General features: G+C 32.3%; 1 protein-coding gene across 1 annotated transcript; it reads right to left on the minus strand.

Moving 5' to 3' along the window:
- Positions 1 to 825: 825 nt before the first annotated feature.
- On the minus strand, positions 826 to 17,260 carry LOC132725754 (uncharacterized protein CXorf38-like). Its single transcript, XM_060710940.1, has 5 exons — positions 17,154 to 17,260; positions 11,114 to 11,705; positions 5,431 to 5,589; positions 3,499 to 3,852; positions 826 to 936 (listed from the first exon to the last, which is right to left on the minus strand). Exons 2-5 carry the CDS (start codon positions 11,684 to 11,686, stop codon positions 862 to 864), a joined length of 1,161 nt encoding a protein of 386 aa, XP_060566923.1. The 5' UTR covers positions 11,687 to 11,705; positions 17,154 to 17,260; the 3' UTR covers positions 826 to 861.
- Between the last annotated feature and the right edge of the window lie 470 nt (positions 17,261 to 17,730).

Raw genomic sequence — 17,730 nt, forward strand, 5'->3', positions numbered from 1 at the left:
TTTCATAGCAGTTTGAACTTGTAAGAGGAGGCTTTTCAGTGAAAATGGCCATTTTTCACAATATGCTCATGGGGGAAAGGGTTAAAGTAGATGTTTAAAGGTTTTTCTATTTTTAGCTCGAGTGGCCCTGAAAAGGGCCAATCAAATTAATGTGAGCAAACTTGATAGATGATTACCCAAAAATGCTACAAACAAAGTTTGGTGATCATCCATCAATTAGTTCTGTAGAAAAAGATGTTTAAAATTATTTCTATTTTTAATATTATCGGCCCCTTAAAGGGAGCAATCAAATTAATATGAGCAAACTTGATAAAAGACTACCCAATTGAATAATGCTACAGACAAAGTTTGGTGATAATCCATCAATTAGTTCTGTAGCAATAGACGTTTAAACATATTTCTATTTTTAATTTTAGCAGCCCCTATAAGGGTCCAATCAAAATAATATGAACAAACTTGATAAATGACTACCCAACAATGCTACAAACAAAGTTTGGTGATCATCCATCAACTAGTTCTGAAGCCATAGACATTTAAACATATTTCTATTTTTAATTTTAGCAGCCCCCAAAACAGGGCCAATCAAATTCATATGAGCAAACTTGATAAAAAGTACCAAGAATGCTACAGACAAAGTTTGGTGATTATCCATCAGTTAGTTCTGTAGAAGAAGATATCTAAAGGTTTTTTCTATTTTTTAGCTATACAGGTCCCTAAAAGGGGCCAATCAAATTAATATGAGCAAACTTGATAAAAGACTACCCAACAATGCTACTGACAAAGTTTGGTAATCATCCATCAATTAGTTCTGTAGAAATAAACATGTCAAGGTGTGTACACTATCAAGTTCAACACAAATATTTACTCACCTAACTTGGTTTGCTCATAATTTTGACTTTGACCTGAAGAAGTTTCCGACTTTATTTTTGCTATCTCCTGCAAAAACAACGTATCTTATTTACTCCAATAATTATGGTACAAAAAAAATCAACAATTTATTATTAAGAAGTCGAATTAAAATTCATAGGAGTATGTACTTGATAGTTTACGTGAAGCTATGTACGTTAACATAATAACCACCATAATTGCCCCATTTAATCACTTATGCTAAGTAGGTCATCAGCTCAGAATTTAAATCCTGAAATAATAATTTTGTTTAAACACTTGCATTTCTGAGTGGTAAAAATTTGAAGCCAAATTATCAACATTACAGCTAACATTTAACCATTAAGTATGATCTTCACCATGAGCCATTAGAGCTAACATTATACATTTAAGTATGACCTTCAACATAAGCCATTAGAGCTTACATTAAACCTTTAAGTATGACCTTCAACATAAGCCATTAGAACTAACATTAGAGCCATTAGAGCTAACATTAAACCTTTAATTATGACCTTCAACATAAGCCATTAGAGCTAACATTATACATTTAAGTATGATCTTCACCATGAGCCATTAGAGCTCACATTAAACCTTTAAGTATGACCTTCAACATAAGCCATTAGAACTAACATTAGAGCCATTAGAGCTAACATTAAACCTTCAAGTATGACCTTCAACATGAGCCATTAGAGCTAACATTTAACCTTCAAGTATGACCTTCAACATAAGCCATTAGAGCTAACATTAAACCTTCAAGTATGACCTTCAACATAAGCCATTAGAGCTAACATTAAACCTTTTAGCATGACCTTCACCATAAGCCATTAGAGCTAACATTAAACCTTTTAGTATGACCTTCAACATAAGCCATTAGAGCTAACATTAAACCTTTTAGCATGACCTTCACCATAAGCCATTAGAGCTAACATTAAACCTTTTAGCATGACCTTCACCATAAGCCATTAGAGCTAACATTATACATTTAAGTATGACCTTCAACATGAGCCATTTGAGCTAACATTAAACCTTTAAGTATGATCTTCACCATGAGCCATAAGAGCTAACATTTAACCTTTTATTATGACCTTCAGCATGAGCCATAAGAGCTAACATTTAACCTTTTAGTATGACCTTCACCATGAGCAATTAAAGCTAACATTTAACATTTCAGTATGACTTCACCATGAACCATTAGAGCTTACATTAAACCTTTAAGTATGACCTTTAGCATGAGTCATTACAGCTAAAATTTAACCTTTAAGCATTACCTTCACCATGAGTTATTAGAGCTAACATTTAACCTTTCAGTTTGCTTTTCACAATGAGCCATAAGAGCTAACATCGAACCTTTAAGTACATATGTATGTTTGGTTAAATATTAAACCATGCGTGCGATTATCACGGCTTTACTGTCGCAGGCGGTTTATACATTTACCCCCGAGATATTGTTTAACATCAAAGCATTTTAAAAGTTTGCATAAACTTTCAGCTGAAAACAAATGTACACACAAAATTGATTTCGGAGAAAACAGTATTATACTTTACATAATTCAAATTTGTTTGAATTTACATATAATTTCGTACATGTATGCCCTTCACCAAGAGCCATTAGCGCTAACATTAAACCTTTAAGCATGATCTTCACCATGAGAGCTAACATTTAACCTTTTATTATGCAGGAATATACCGGACACAGGATCCTGCATCATATACGCATAAAATGCCATCCTGTACCCACAAAAAATAAATTCTGCGTACACATGGACACTGAAAAATTGTCTAAAGTAACTGTCATTTATATATTTTAAAATAAATACATAAAAATTGTTTAGAGGAACTCTCTTTTCCGTATTTTTACGATATCTAAAGGTGAAGGTCATGGGAAACACAAACTGGTATTTAAAGTAACGTGTCAGTTAATTGGCTAGTTAATGTCGGCATTTAAAATACCAACCAATCATTAGTGAGCACCCACGTGTCCCCGATATTATTATCAGTGGGAGCGCTCGGTTGTTACCGTTATCTATGACAGAACTTTCGGTTTAAACAATGGCAAAACAGGCTGACTTAAGAAGTTTTTGGGTGGGGGTAGAAAATTGTCTGGGAGTGGACCCTCAAAATTTTGTGGTGGACCCCTGTTTTATAGATCCTGCGTCCAATGGACTCCTAATATAAAAAGGGTTGGTAAATCCCTTATAATGATCTTCAACATGTGCCATTAGAGCAAACATTTAACCTATAATTATGACTTTCAACATGTGCCATTAGAGCAAACATTTAACCTTTAATTATGACCTTCACCATGAGCCATTACAGCTAATATTCAACCTTTAATTATGACCTTTACCTTCATTTATGCCCTTTTTTAAATAAAAATTCAGACTATTTGTAGCAGATATATAGCTTTACACACTTCATACCTATTGTACATGGAATGAACCTGGTTGCCTTTCCAGTTAATTGACTAGATACTAAAATTTAATACTTTTGTCACAAGAACTTGAATTTTTTCTTTACACTTAACATAGTATCTTTATCTTCTTTAATACAAAAATGCAGATACAGGTGTGACATACATCATTTAGAAAATAAGCAGAAGGAAATTTGTTTTACCTTTTTCTGTTCAGAAACAAGAGTCTCCAAGACGCCAAGTTTCTTTTTCAATTCTGCATTCTCAAGTTTTTCGTCATTTTCTCTGGACATCTTGGCTTCAAGTTCTAATAGCTTCTTCTTCAGGGCTGAACTAGTTTTCTTTAGTTCTGCAAGTTCTTTTTCATTTTCCAGTTTCCCCTTCTTTTCATCAGACATTTTAGCTTCAAGATCTATTAGCTTCTTCTTCAGATCATCATATTCTTCTTTAGTTGCAGCACTTTCTGTTGATTTCAAAACTTTTGCCATTTCTTCTTTGATTTGCCTAAGAATCTCTTCAAAACTTTCAGTCGTAATAATAAAATCTTTGTTCTTCAGCTGATAAAAAGAAAAACAGTTTTGTTATATTTTCTATTATAAAAAATGCAGCTATGTAATTTATAATATTGACTCTTCTATACAACATATAATATATAAGGTCAAACTTTATTTCAAATTATCCCAATTGTTCTATTATTTAAACTCTCATACTTTGTTCTTAAATCCCCTTTTAAGGCAGTATCGTCACCTTAGTGCAAGAACTCAATATCTGCTTCTTTATCTATATGCAGTTATTGAGTTTTTGCACTAAGGTGACGGTATACACTAACCTATGTACTTATCTGATTCTAAGACATTACTATTTTCTCACCTTTTTCTTATCTGTTTCATTGTAGCCTATGGGGTTAGCCAAAAATGAAGAGTTTTAGAAGTTTTCAGAATTCTTAATATTTCTCACTTTCTGAATTTCACACTTAAGGGTTGGACATGCATGACATGGTGAGGTTCTAATAGGGGTCAAGATATATGCGGGTCACAGATAATTAGAGATACTATCATACAAACATATTGCAGGTTTTATTATCTCAAGTAAAATATCCTTCATACGCTTTTTCAATTTTCAGATAATTAAAGATAATTTTTTTTGGATATAATCCAAACTTTACCACAATATCAGAACTTAGAATTCCTCAATTTCAGAGGTAAGAATTATAAAGAATTTCGGGACCCTGAACATTGCAAACTAAAATCTTTTTCATTATAGTTTAACTTTTGATAGGTATATATCAGTGTCTATTCTAGGACGCGCGATTGCGCGATTCACGCTAGTATTTAACAGATCGCGCAAAATTCAAAATCATGTGCGTGAAAATCGCGCATCTATAAAAAAGTTAATAAAACCGTAAAACTTCCATCCCGCATTATATTTGGTTGTTTTGTTTACATTTACACCGAAAACCGAAGGAGGTAACTGTAAGCTAATTATAATAATTTAGTACCGTATGGTACTGGTTACGTGGGTTGACGGAAATTAACGGAATGTTCCGTATCGACCGGAACTAGTGTGCTAGGTCTGACAGTTGGGCGCCATTTTAGTGTAGTAAATAATCAAGAAAAATGAGGCAATTCCTAGCTTGGCTACGATCTAGACGTGAAAGATAGTTCGATTATTTGTATTGCCAATCCCTTTATAATCAATCGCGGCAGTTATGTAATAATTTGTTTTCGTTTAAAAATTAAGGGGGGACAACTTCTGCTGCCTTAAATAAATATTATCATTTTAATTATTTCATCGGTTGATTGCCTCAGTGTAAACTTTATGCAGACGATTTAACATTGGCAGTTTATATTGGCACCCTTTGATTTTGAAAATCGCCCCCTTTTTTGAAATAGAGGGGGGAAAATCACCCCTATTTTTCAATTCCTAGAATAGACACTGTATATATGTATTTTATGTGTCTTTATCAATCAACTTATGGGAAGTATCATTTTGAATTTGACTATAACTTCAAAATTATATTGCTTCAAATTCTGTTCCCAAAATTTTGTCCTGAATTTAGTGGGCTGTTTTCTTAAATCATTATAAGTTGACTCAATAAAGATTTCAAACTGATATAATTCATTATTTACACTTACATCTTGAAGTTTCTTCACCGCTATCTGGGCATCTGATCGATTTAATAACTCCTTACCATCTTGTAAAACTGCTATCATATCATCTAAGTAAGTATCTGCTTCACTTTCTTCTAATTCCATGCTGCTTGAGTGAAAGATAGCATTTCTATAGTGACGAACCTATTGAATAAACAAGAACGTGTTTGTTAAACACAAATACCCCCGGCTCAGATTCTTGTCAGTTGCAATATTTCAAAAAATGTTTACCCATTCACTCAGTAATGGACAGAAAAATTGCCAAAAAATTGTAGACACAAGTTATATAGCTTGACAAAGTCATGGCATTTTGTAATTGTGAAAAATATAAATTGCCAAGTCATTGCTCTGACTTGTGAAAATAAAAAATATTCAACTTCATGCACGTTATCTTCCTACCAAATATGAAATACATCTGTCATTAAATAAAGGCTGTATGGGCAAAAGTGTAAAAATCTATTTTGAGCACTGGTGACCTTGACTAAACTGACCCCTTACTATATCCAAAAGAAGAATACCATGTAAGTTATCTTCCTACCAAATATGAAATACATCTGTCAATAAATAAAAGCTGTGTGGGCAAAAGTGTAAAAATCTATTTTTAGCACTGGTGACCTTAACCAAACTGACCCCTAATTCTATCCAAAAGAAGAATACCATGTAAGTTATCTTCCAACTAAATATGAAATACATCTGTCAATAAATAAAGGCTGTATGGGCAAAAGTGTAAAAATCTATTTTTAGCACTGGTGACCTTGACCCAACTGACCCCTTACTCCATCAAAAGGAAAAATACTATGTAAGTTATCTTCCTACCAAATATGAAATTCATCTGTCAATAAATAAAAGCTGTGTGGGCAAAAGTGTAAAAATCTATTTTTAGCACAAGTGACCTTGACCCACTTATCCCTACCCCAATCAAAAGGATGAATACCATGCAAGTTATCTCCCTACCAAATATAAAATATATCTGTCACTTAATAAAACCTGTATGAGCAAATGTGTAAAAATCTATTTTTAACACTGGTGACCTTGACCCAACTGACCACTAATCAAAGTTTATGTTTCTATCAATTATAAATAACATCTGTCTATAGAATAAGGTCAATACACCTGTAAAAATGTAAAAATCTATTATTAACATTGGTGACCTTGACATTGGTAACATTGACCTTGACCCAAAAGACCCCTTACTACACCCAAAGAAGGAGAACCCTTGGCATGTTTGTATTAAACTAAGACATCACATGAAATATAAAGGCTGTATGAGCAAAAATGTTTATATTTATTTTTTAAACCAGTGACCATGACCCTAGAGACCGCACACTCCACAAAAAAAAATTAGAGGACCATCAAAGGTATCCACATACTAAATATGAAAGATATCATTAAAGAAATTAAGCAATTAGGAGAAATTTAAGATAAATCCAACTTGCCGAAATAGGTTAACCAGACAAGGCCCTATTTTCAAAGTGAAAAAAGGAAAATAACTGGAAATATGGATGACACATTATAAATTGCAATATATTTATTTTTATAAAAATAAGTGTGAAATTTAAACCATTAGTAAAGATAGAAATAAGATATTCCCAAATTCTTTTATTTAACCTTTCTTTCCATTAATAGATAATTAAAAATTTAATTGTTTTTTCCAAACATTTTAAGGCTGAAAAAAATCTTGGGAAAGAAAAACCGGTTATTAATTTCCCCAAATTAGATAATAATGTTAAAAGAAATTTAAAAATTTTAAAAAAAATTTAACCCTTCCTTTATTAAAAAACCTGACGGCGCACATTTTAATCCTTGAGGGTTTAAAACAAGTTTCAACTTTTAAAACGCTAAAATCCAAAAAACGGAATAAAAAATGTCGGAAAAAATTAGGGGTTAGAAAAAATGGAAACTGATTTTACATAAAACCAGGCCAGCAACTGGCGATTGGGAAACGCCAAATTTCAGAACTTCGCCAAGTTTGAACATCAAAGCGAAAACGATTTCGCCGCATTTTTTTACTGACCACATGTACATTTATATCATACAGTCCATGTTAATTAAGTTTTATCCTCGCCTCCAGGCATAAATCAAACTGAATTGGTGACGCACATGCAGTTACTGCCGATAATTGACATCAATTAACACATTTAAGTGACATATGCAGATGCATCGGAAATTCGCCGATGTAAAGGGCCCGGATGTAAACATCATATTTTTTAGGCATAATTTTACGACACCTGCCCACTATTTAAAAAAAAATTACACCTGGAATTGCTCTTACCATATTTGACAGTAATTACACGCAACCTCACACAGATCGTGTAAATTTACTTGCATATAAATTAATACACACAGAAGCACAAGTAAATGGTTTGACACCTGTTTGATAGTTAAAATGAAATTTGTTAAAGAACTTAAAAAACATTGACCCACATTAGACCAATTTTGGACAAGTCAAAAACACTAGTAGATAAACTTTTTTCTTCAAAAAGTTACATAAACGTCGGTAAATTATGCGGTAAACTACAAATTTGAAAATTTTGTTTTACAATGCCTGTTGCAATAGCGGTGGAATAACAATCTAAAAATAATCATTGAATATTTAATTAAATATAATCAAAATCAACAACAACTAGAATTGTAAGTGTTTCTGCAGGAAACAGACAAATTTTCATTTGTCACATATTTTCGCGATGCCGATTTTTACGATGAAAATAATAGTTACCAAAAGAAAAATTTGTTTTGTTTAAATGTGTCCAATAGCACTTAAAATGTAGTTTATTAATGAAAATTCCTTAAGGTATCGTTTACAAAAATTTTCATTGAAAATTTTGCCAGTATGTGTTGTACAATGAATATTTTCTTAAGGGAGGGGGGTGTGTGGAGTTAATCAGGAAGAAAACATTATAATGGTCTGATGATAGAGGGTTCTAGAACTTATACTTCAAATATCACTATCAATAAATAAGTAAAACTCCTTTTTATAGATCAAATCAATTACCTAAGCACTTTTTCCCTTCTCCTTATGTCGTCAAACTTCTCCCTGATAGGAGCTGAGGGAGAAGTCACTTCTCCCTAAAATTTTGGTCTAGCTAGAGCCCTGATAAGACATGTGCATACCTTATGTCAAATCAACTATAGTATCCCAATGTCTTGTTTTCATAGGCCTAGTCAATATTTAACAAAGTAACATAAGCGGATGTTTACCAGCGGAAATACGGGTGTCTGTGTTAAAAACACATAGTGAGGTTTACTCAATAATACACCAATATAGTGAATAGGATATCGGATATGGTTGACCCGGATATCTTCCCGGGTTATTTATCGGGTCTTTCTCGAGATTGTTCCAACGCTGATTGATTTGATGGTGATGTTGTGAAACAATATTGCAACGATAGCGTTTCTATACTTTCACTTTTTCATTTCCATGTAAAGTCATAATGAATTGATACAGTTTTCGAATATTTAAAAAGAATGTAAAATTCACTCATTTTGGACATAACTCAATCAACACGCTAAATAGATTAACTTTTATAAAAACAGCTAAACTGTTACTCGCTATTAATTGGGCAATTATCGTCTAGATTGCGTTTTTCACACATCTGAAAGGAACAGACGAAGTCGAGATAAACAAAGGATAATAGTGTGAAAATAACTGTTGGGGCTGAAATTTTACATCGAGATACTGAAAATATCGAAATAAAAATATCGAGATAAACAAATATTATATTTGTTAAGCTATCAAAATTGTTTTGTAGAAAATTGTTGGGGTACTTACCTACATATAAGATGCTATCATGAATTATACAGGTTTTTTTAAATTTTTTTTTTAAAAAAAGTCAACAGGCAAATTTGTGAAAATTTGTGTCTTCTTTTTCTATTCGAAAAGACCGGTTGAACCGGGGATCTTCCAAAAAGGTTTGGACACAGGAAGTATACTCTTGTATTCAAGTTAGTCACATACAAATTTTCAAAGGTAAAAAAAACCCAAAAATTTGCGCCTGAACAAGTCTCAAAATGGCGATCATTCGGGAAAAAAGTTTAAAATCCTTCAAAAACAAAGTTATGGGGGGAACGATTTTGCTACAATCATGCGTGACCTTCCCCTTTCAAGTCCCCAAATTTGCGCAGACACGTCATCTAAATATGGTGATCATTTCTGTTAAATAGTTCAGTTGTAAAGACAGACTTCAAATAATGAAGTTATTGGCTGAACACGATTTTCCTGCAAGGTCATGCTGTGACATTCACCTTCAAGGTGAGCCACCCAAATGATGCTCACCACACATCATCTCAATATGGTGATAATTTCTGTGAAATAGTTTAAAATCTGACTTCAAAGAACAAAGTTATGCGCCAGACACGATTTTGCTGCAAGGACATGCTGTGACCTTGACCTTCAAATAAGCGACCCAAATGTTACATGTGAAACGTTGATTCAATATGGTGATCATCTCTGTGAAATAGTCATTAAATTCAACTTCACAAAGTTATGGGCTGGACACGACTTTGCTGCAAGGTCATGCTGTGACCTTGAACTTCAAGGTAGTTACCAAAATGTTGCGCACGGCACATTATCTCAATATGGTGATCATTTCTGTGAAATAGTTGTAAAATCGGACTTCAAATAATGAAGGTATGGGCCGGACACAATTTTCATGCAAGGTCATGCTGTGACCTTTACCTTCAAGGTAGTGATCCAAACGTTGTGCGAGACACATCGTCTCAATATTGTGATCATTTTTGTGAAATAATTTTAAAATCCGACTCCAAATAACGAAGTTATGGGCAGGACATGATTTTGCTGCAAGGTAATGCTGTGACCTTAACCTTCAAGATAGCGCCCAAATGTTGCGCAGGACATGTCATCTCAGTATGGTGATCATTTCTGTGAAATAGTTGTAAAATCAGACTTCAAAAAACGAAGTTGTAGGCCGGACATGATTTTGCTGCAAGGTCATGCTGTGACCTTGACCTTCAGGGTAGCGACCAAATGTTGTGTGTGACACGTAGCCTCAATATGGTGATCATTTCTGTGAAATCGTTGTAAAATCCGACTTCAAATAACAAAGTTATGGGGCGGACACGAATTTGAGACGTACGTACGTCCGGACGGACTGACATGCAGACTGATGGACATTCTCAAAGTAATTATGTGGCTTCTCTATTGTTCTCTCTATTGTTCTTTTTAGCCACACAAAAGAGCCACATAAAAGCATTACGGAATGAATGACATCAAAGAGGAAGAAGAGTTACCTATTGTCACTCTAGCTATATAATAACTGTCCTGTAAGTGCAGACTGACGGACGGACGGACAACCCGGCGACTATAATTATGCTCCCCCGAAATTTTTCGGTGAGTATAACAAATAATTGTGAAATTTATCATTTCGGAAAATATGCCAGCATTCAAGATGTTCAAATTATTTTAACAAAGCTAAATAAATCTTATTGAAACTGATCAGAAATTAAAACATATCGGAAATTTTCAGAACCTCCACACCAAGTACAAAAGGTGGTACCTTTGAAACCATTGAAGAAGACTGGTAAATTTGTATACTTTTGTTGTGAATCGTTAAATTTTCATTTTCAATTTTACTTTGGATGCTGAATATACAGCATTTACATTACAATACAGCTAATAAAAGATAAACAAGACACTTTATTAATAATTTACCTTTGTAAAAAGATTGTTTGTTCCTGTGACATTGCATCCAATGTGGCTATGAAAATACTGGTTATTTATCATTAGATGTAATAACCCAGTACAATCAGTTTCACCAGCAGATTGTTTCTGCTCGTACCCTGGAGCATTTATAAAACACTTACAAATGCTCCAAGGGTCTGTCACCCACTGTTTAGCATCGGTGTTTTTCCAGTTAGGTGCAGGTGGCGTGGAGGCATGATGCTGCACAATAAAGTCATAGATGGCGCCACATATGTTGTTCGGACAAGCAATTTTGCCCTTACAGCAACAGCTGCATTTTACTTGCCCAAGAGGACAAACTCTGTTTTTAGCATTCCCTACTGGTTTATGGTCTGGTTTGAGAGTTTCAACACGACAGATGCCACACGTCACAGTTGATGGTAGTGATTTTGTAGACCGAATGTTTTGTAAGATATCCTTATGTTGTTGGACAGCTATGTCATTACAGAATGGTACCAGTCCCTCCTTTAAATATCCAAGTCCTAAACCAGCTTTTACCCACTGTCTGTATTTTTCCTTTTCTAAATGAAGTTGATGTGCCATCCTGATACTCTATCAATATCTAAACAAACAAAACAAAAGATTATGTTAGATTTTATATAAATAAGTAATTTTGGTCTTTGAATGCAATTCAAAGTCAAAAATACTGGGTAAATATGATATGTGTTCCTAAAAAGACAAAAAACTAGTGGTGTCATCAATCAGGATTATAGATAAATAAACTATGAAGACTGAACAATTTAGTTATTTTTTTATCATATAACTATAAATGACAACTAATGGCTAGTAACTTTAAAGTTAAAAGCCTTTTCCATTCTAATTTTATTGTTGTTGTTGCAATTACGAAGTTAAGGATTAGGTTAAATCCCGCCCTTGCCGTTCAAAACATACCGAGGTTTAATAAGCAAATTATAGTGTTTAGAACCTGAATAATTATTAAAGTTTAACATTTTATATTCATAATTATACAAAGAAACACAAACATAAATTTTCTTGGCATTTTCCCTGTTTAATATCAGAATTGAGGAGTCTTAACACCCCCTGAGCAGACGTGCGAGATTACAAAGAAATTCGGCAGTATTTGATAGAGATACGGGGAGGTAATTTGGTGTGATTTTCATTTTCATTTTGGAAAAAAATGTTTGAAAACATTTAGCATCACAGGCGCTTGTCACTTTATCAAATATTTTACATAATCAGCATATATTATACAGGGCTCACGCTGTCGGTCGCCATAGTCGCCATTTGCGATTATTTTATAAGATTGGCGATTATTTTTGCATTTTGGCTACAAAATCTGGCGATTATTTTTACTTCCAACAGTGTTTATATAAGGTGTAAAAATCGATAATGAATGCAGTAGACCCAATTAACACCAGCGGGGTGCATTTAATTGAGTGTCAACTTTTTACCGGTCACGTGCTGCTAACTATATTGCCCGAGGTGATAAAATACATGCGAGATGTATAATTGTATAAGTACTTTGAAGATATTGTCCAGCATTTATAATAGCCATCAAATATCCGTAAATTAGCCACAAAAATCGTTTTAAAATTGATAAACTGGATATTGACTTACCCAAAATTTACCGTGAATTCCAGTAATTGCAAATTTTAATTTTTTTTTGTTTTAAGCTACTTGACTAAATCGCCAGTGGAAAACAATGGTAAAATATTTAAAAAGTATTGAATTCCAAACAACTATTTGCACAACAACCAAAATTGTGAATATTTCTTCAGAAAACAGGAAAAATCCGATTGTCACATATTTTCGCGACACCGATAATTTTGATATTTATTTAAAGGTGAAATAAGCTATGTTCTCTTTAAAAATCTTTACTACTATGGCAGAAAATTTGTATTACATTGGTGATGATGATATTTTTCAGTAAATTATTCAGAAAAAAGGCTGCATTCTGTGAATGAGTTTGCAAACTTGTATTATTTCTATAGGCTAATAATATGACCTAGATCTACTCCAGTTCTGAGTGAAATGTGGAAATTGACAGTGGTAATAGCTGACAAAATTTGATTAGAACAAACAAAAAAAGTTGTCTGATAACAGCATTATGTAAAGTTATAATGAATCTTTAATATTATTGTTATACAGTAATTATACTAATTGTAACGTTTTTATTCTGTTCTATAATAACAATTAAAGTTGTGGTTCTATTTAAAAACAGGTAGTTATCAATATACACAAATGTATCAGTTTATTTGAGAATCCTTATAAAACTGAAAGATATAAATGTAATGTTTATTTAATCAACTGCTTATGTTGTTAATCGCTAATTCGTGAATAGTCCGCTGAACTTTTGGCTATTATTTTTTTAAGTTAAAATTATTGGCTATTATTTTATTTGAGCCAGTGTGAGCCCTGATTATATATATATATATGTATATTAAGTTTATAGTATATACTTAGTATATAGCCCATATAGAACATAAAAAAGTTTGCTTCAAGCACCTGTGGTTGGCATTCAATACCCGATATTTAAAAAAAATTGAAATCAATTGTAAACTAGTGACCATATAAATGATTTTAAAATATTCAATAATTTGAACAAACATTATTTTTTATCCAGTTTCCACTCCTCCATTTGATATGTTCTATAATTAGTTATTTCCGCGCACATGCAGTACATGTAACTGCGTGACATACAGAAAATCCCTTCCCTAGTTGGTGGTTATTTATGTAAATAGATTTTCTATTTATGAACCAAATTAAACGATATATTGAATATTAAATCATTTTATTATTATAAAACACCGTATCAAGAAAAGTTAATAAAAAAATAATCAATTTATAAAATACAAGTCATATTCGGTATCTTCTGTCCGCTACGGATATGACTTTTATAGAACGTTATTCGAATATAACTTATAACTTTTTTATTTATTGACCAAATTTAACAATATTTTGCATGTAAAATCATTTTATTATTATAAAACTTCGTATCAAGAAAATATAATAAAAAAATAATTACTTTGTAAAATATAAGTCATATTTATAAAGTCATATTCGAGGATATGAGTCATCTCCGGTATTAAGACATACCGCATATTACCTGGCAATCCGCGACATTTGGAAACGGTTGATTCAGTACATGGGTTAACGTGAAGAACAGAAGATATCAAATATGACTTATAGTTCATAAAGTTTTTTCTTCATATGATATTTTATAATAATAAAATGAAATTACATGCCAAAAATGGTTAAATTTGACACTGTATTAAAAATGTTACATGTTATATTCGTTGCATGTACTAATTTAAATTCAAAAGTCATATCCGTAGCAGAAAGAAGATATCGAATATGACTTTTTAAGTTACATATATTGCACGCTTTGTATAAAAGTCATATCCTTGGCGAATTGAAGATACCGAAAATGACTTGTTGTTTTCAAACTTGTTTTTTTTATTTTTTTATATTTTTTTTTTGGATTTTTTTTGTCACATAATTTAAAAAGTTAAAATAATAAAACATGCATAAAATTGTTAAATTATGCTTGAAATGAAAAAGTAACAAGTTATATTCGTTGCATGTTCTAAAAGTCATATCCTTGGCAGAACTTATATACGTTGCATATTCTAAAGAAAGGTTTGAAGATACCAAATATGACTTATATTTTATACAGTTTCTGATTGTTTTTCTTGATACAACTTTATTTAAAATATAAGTCATATCCGGTATTAAAAGTCATATCTGCGGATATGAGTCATATCCGGTATTCAGTCATACCTGGTTATATGTTGTTGTTTTTTTCGTTTTTTTTTTCTAATTCACAAAATAAACAGGTCCAGGCCTCTTTACAATTTTGACAAAAAATGCCCTGCTGGCCTAAAATTTGAATCAAGTTGTTATTATATGTGACATACCTACATCAGTGATTATTTCTGGAAATATCCTTCATATATAAAATATTATAATCTGATGTCAACTCAAGATATTGATACAATTAAGAAATTAGCAACTTTTCTATATATAGCGCTTAGAGAACGTGATCAATTCTTGTCTATGTTTACGCCAGACTGTGTATAAATTCGGAACTTTGCCTGTTTCGGACTAAATGATGTATTTCTCTCCCTTTCTCTGTTCTACGCCATTTGTTCATATTAAATCACGTATTTGATTATACTCTTGTGTGTTGATCTATATCCATTTTACTGGCGTGGTGGCAGTGAATTTACGTCCCACTCTTGATAAAGACCTGTGTACATCATCTCGTAATAGAATTATTACCGTGAACGCAAGTGTATTAAACAAAAACATTGACAATGGCAAATTCTACCCGCGCGTCAAAACAATGGCGCCTTACCAAACATGAAACTGTAAACTCATTTGAAAACTGGAGACAAAACTTAATCTACAGCCTTTCTTTAGACAAGAACTTTGCTCCCTTTCTCGTGGCTGGGCTTAAATGGCAGAAAAAGACCAAAACTGCACCTCACAGAGGCTTTGTGAATGACGGTGAGGATGTAGCCGAAGCTGACAGGAAAACCTGTGAGCAAAAGGTCAACATTCTTGAGTTGATGTTAGGACAGATAGCAAATTTTTGTCCAGAAACACTATTGTTAAAAACTCTACCTCCGTTGGTGATATTTGGCAAACAATCCGCCTCCACTATGGTTTCCAAATTACTGGTGGCCATTTTATTGACTTTGATTCTATCCAATATGATCCTACAGAGAGACCCGAAGATTTGTTCCAACGACTCACCACATTTATGGCATTTATAATTAGTAATTATACTTTTCTTTGATAAATGTAGCGCTTAAAGAACATGATTATTCATATATCTATGTTTAGATAATTAGTACTAATTCTATTTCTACGATAATTGTTGACATTTTGTTCTATACTGGTCGGAGAGATAACTCCGACGCATAGATAACCCCGACACTTGTTAAATATAATTTTTATAACTTTGTTTTTCAACAAAAAAGCATATGGTCACCTAGTAATATAGGAGCAGGACAGAATGTGATGATTTTTTGTAAGTTGGTAAACTTTTTAACATTTTTTCAATTAACCGAAACTTTTCGTTGGCAAAAACTGCTTCAAAACGTTCTTTTTACTAAATTACAATGAGGTAGTTAGAAATGTATTGACCACAGGCCACTGACTTGGGAAATATTTTTGAAAACTTGTTTTTACATCAACAAAAAATAGATAAAACATATAAGATGTAAAAATAAGTTAATGATGCTGATTTTCCTGTCATTTTTTACTTAAAAATTTAAGTGTCGACTTTATCTACTGTTGAGGGGTAAAAAGACCATGTTTTGTATACCCTATTCAGGACCTTAAAGAAGTACCAATTCTCATTTTCATACATAATTTTTGTAGTGTAATGTAAAGTCTTTGAACTGAACTTTATTTAGGTGGTTCAATATTTAAAATATACAGGAAGATAATTAAGATATTACAAAAAGTATGTGATTTAGTGTCGGAGTTATCTCTCCAACCAGTATATTTCTATTATGTCTTTACCATGTCTGATATGTAGCATCCACAGATGTATATTTTGTATTATAAATCTTTATATGTGTATGGGCCGGTGGTCTATAACTCAATAAAGTTTGATTTGATTTGATATGTGTTTATTAAGAGGGGTATATTTCCCCTTTATTTTCTTATTATTATTTGCTTATATTTTTCAATAAAATGTATAAACAAAGGGGAGATAATTTGCCATTTTCTACTTTCGTTTTCGGTACACACACATTTTAATAATCATACCCCATACAATAGGACTAGCTGTTGCAATTATTAATCAATATTATAAATTCATTTAAGGAAGAGCTTAATAAAAGTCTAATTAATGTGTGTTGATATTTAAGATTATTAGCCTCACGCGGAAATTCCCCAAAATCCAACTTTCGTTTTCAATTGATAAAACATTGGTAATTTACCTAAGCTAGTTAATTGTTTTTGACTTGTTATGTTAACATTTCATTTAAGTAAAAAATAATTTACTTATTAGTCACAAACGTTTCAAGATACTTACCGCAATTTCTTCAAATTTTGAGAAAATATTATCCGGGGCTATTTTCCGCCATATTGATTTACTCCAATTTTACAGCGCATGCGTATTGTAAACGAACACTACTAAATTATCGAAAGATTTCACAACACTAAATATTTCCCTACACTTTCTTTAGAAAAAAGGGTTAAGAGACTCTTTGCGAATGATTATTTGAGGCAATATTGTGCCTTTTCTTTATTATGAGAAAATAATAGCAGGTATATATCATTTTTTTTCATTTTTTTTATCATCTAATTCACGGGGATAGGGCGTTTACCACAACTTTTCGGCGCAACGTCAAAATATCATACTTCTGACCGAGACATCGTATATTTCTGGACAAAATATTAATGGCGGGATAACCAAATTGCAGGTAATAGCTTACAAAATATCTTACTGCTGGACATTGCAAAATTTTTTCAATTGTTTAAGTACTCCATCGAATTTTTGAAATAATTTATCGTTAATCTAGCACAACACAAAGTCAATTCACAAAAATTACATACTTCGAAGAAATAGTGTTTACAAAAGATCGTGTCTACCTCTACATGACTCGTAC

The sequence above is a fragment of the Ruditapes philippinarum genome, unplaced genomic scaffold, assembly GCF_026571515.1.
Source record: "Ruditapes philippinarum isolate M1 unplaced genomic scaffold, ASM2657151v2 ctg6388_1_1_1_1, whole genome shotgun sequence".
NCBI classification, from domain to species: domain Eukaryota; kingdom Metazoa; phylum Mollusca; class Bivalvia; order Venerida; family Veneridae; genus Ruditapes; species Ruditapes philippinarum.

Excerpts from the sequence above, each read along its gene's own strand:
- LOC132725754 (XM_060710940.1), bottom strand. The coding sequence starts at position 11,686 with ATGGCACATCAACTTCATTTAGAAAAGGAAAAATACAGACAGTGGGTA. Across the intron at positions 5,590-11,113 it reads CAAACAATCTTTTTACAAAG|GTTCGTCACTATAGAAATGC; the intron begins GTAAATTATTAA and ends TTTATTCAATAG. Across the intron at positions 3,853-5,430 it reads CGGTGAAGAAACTTCAAGAT|CTGAAGAACAAAGATTTTAT; the intron begins GTAAGTGTAAAT and ends TCTTTTTATCAG.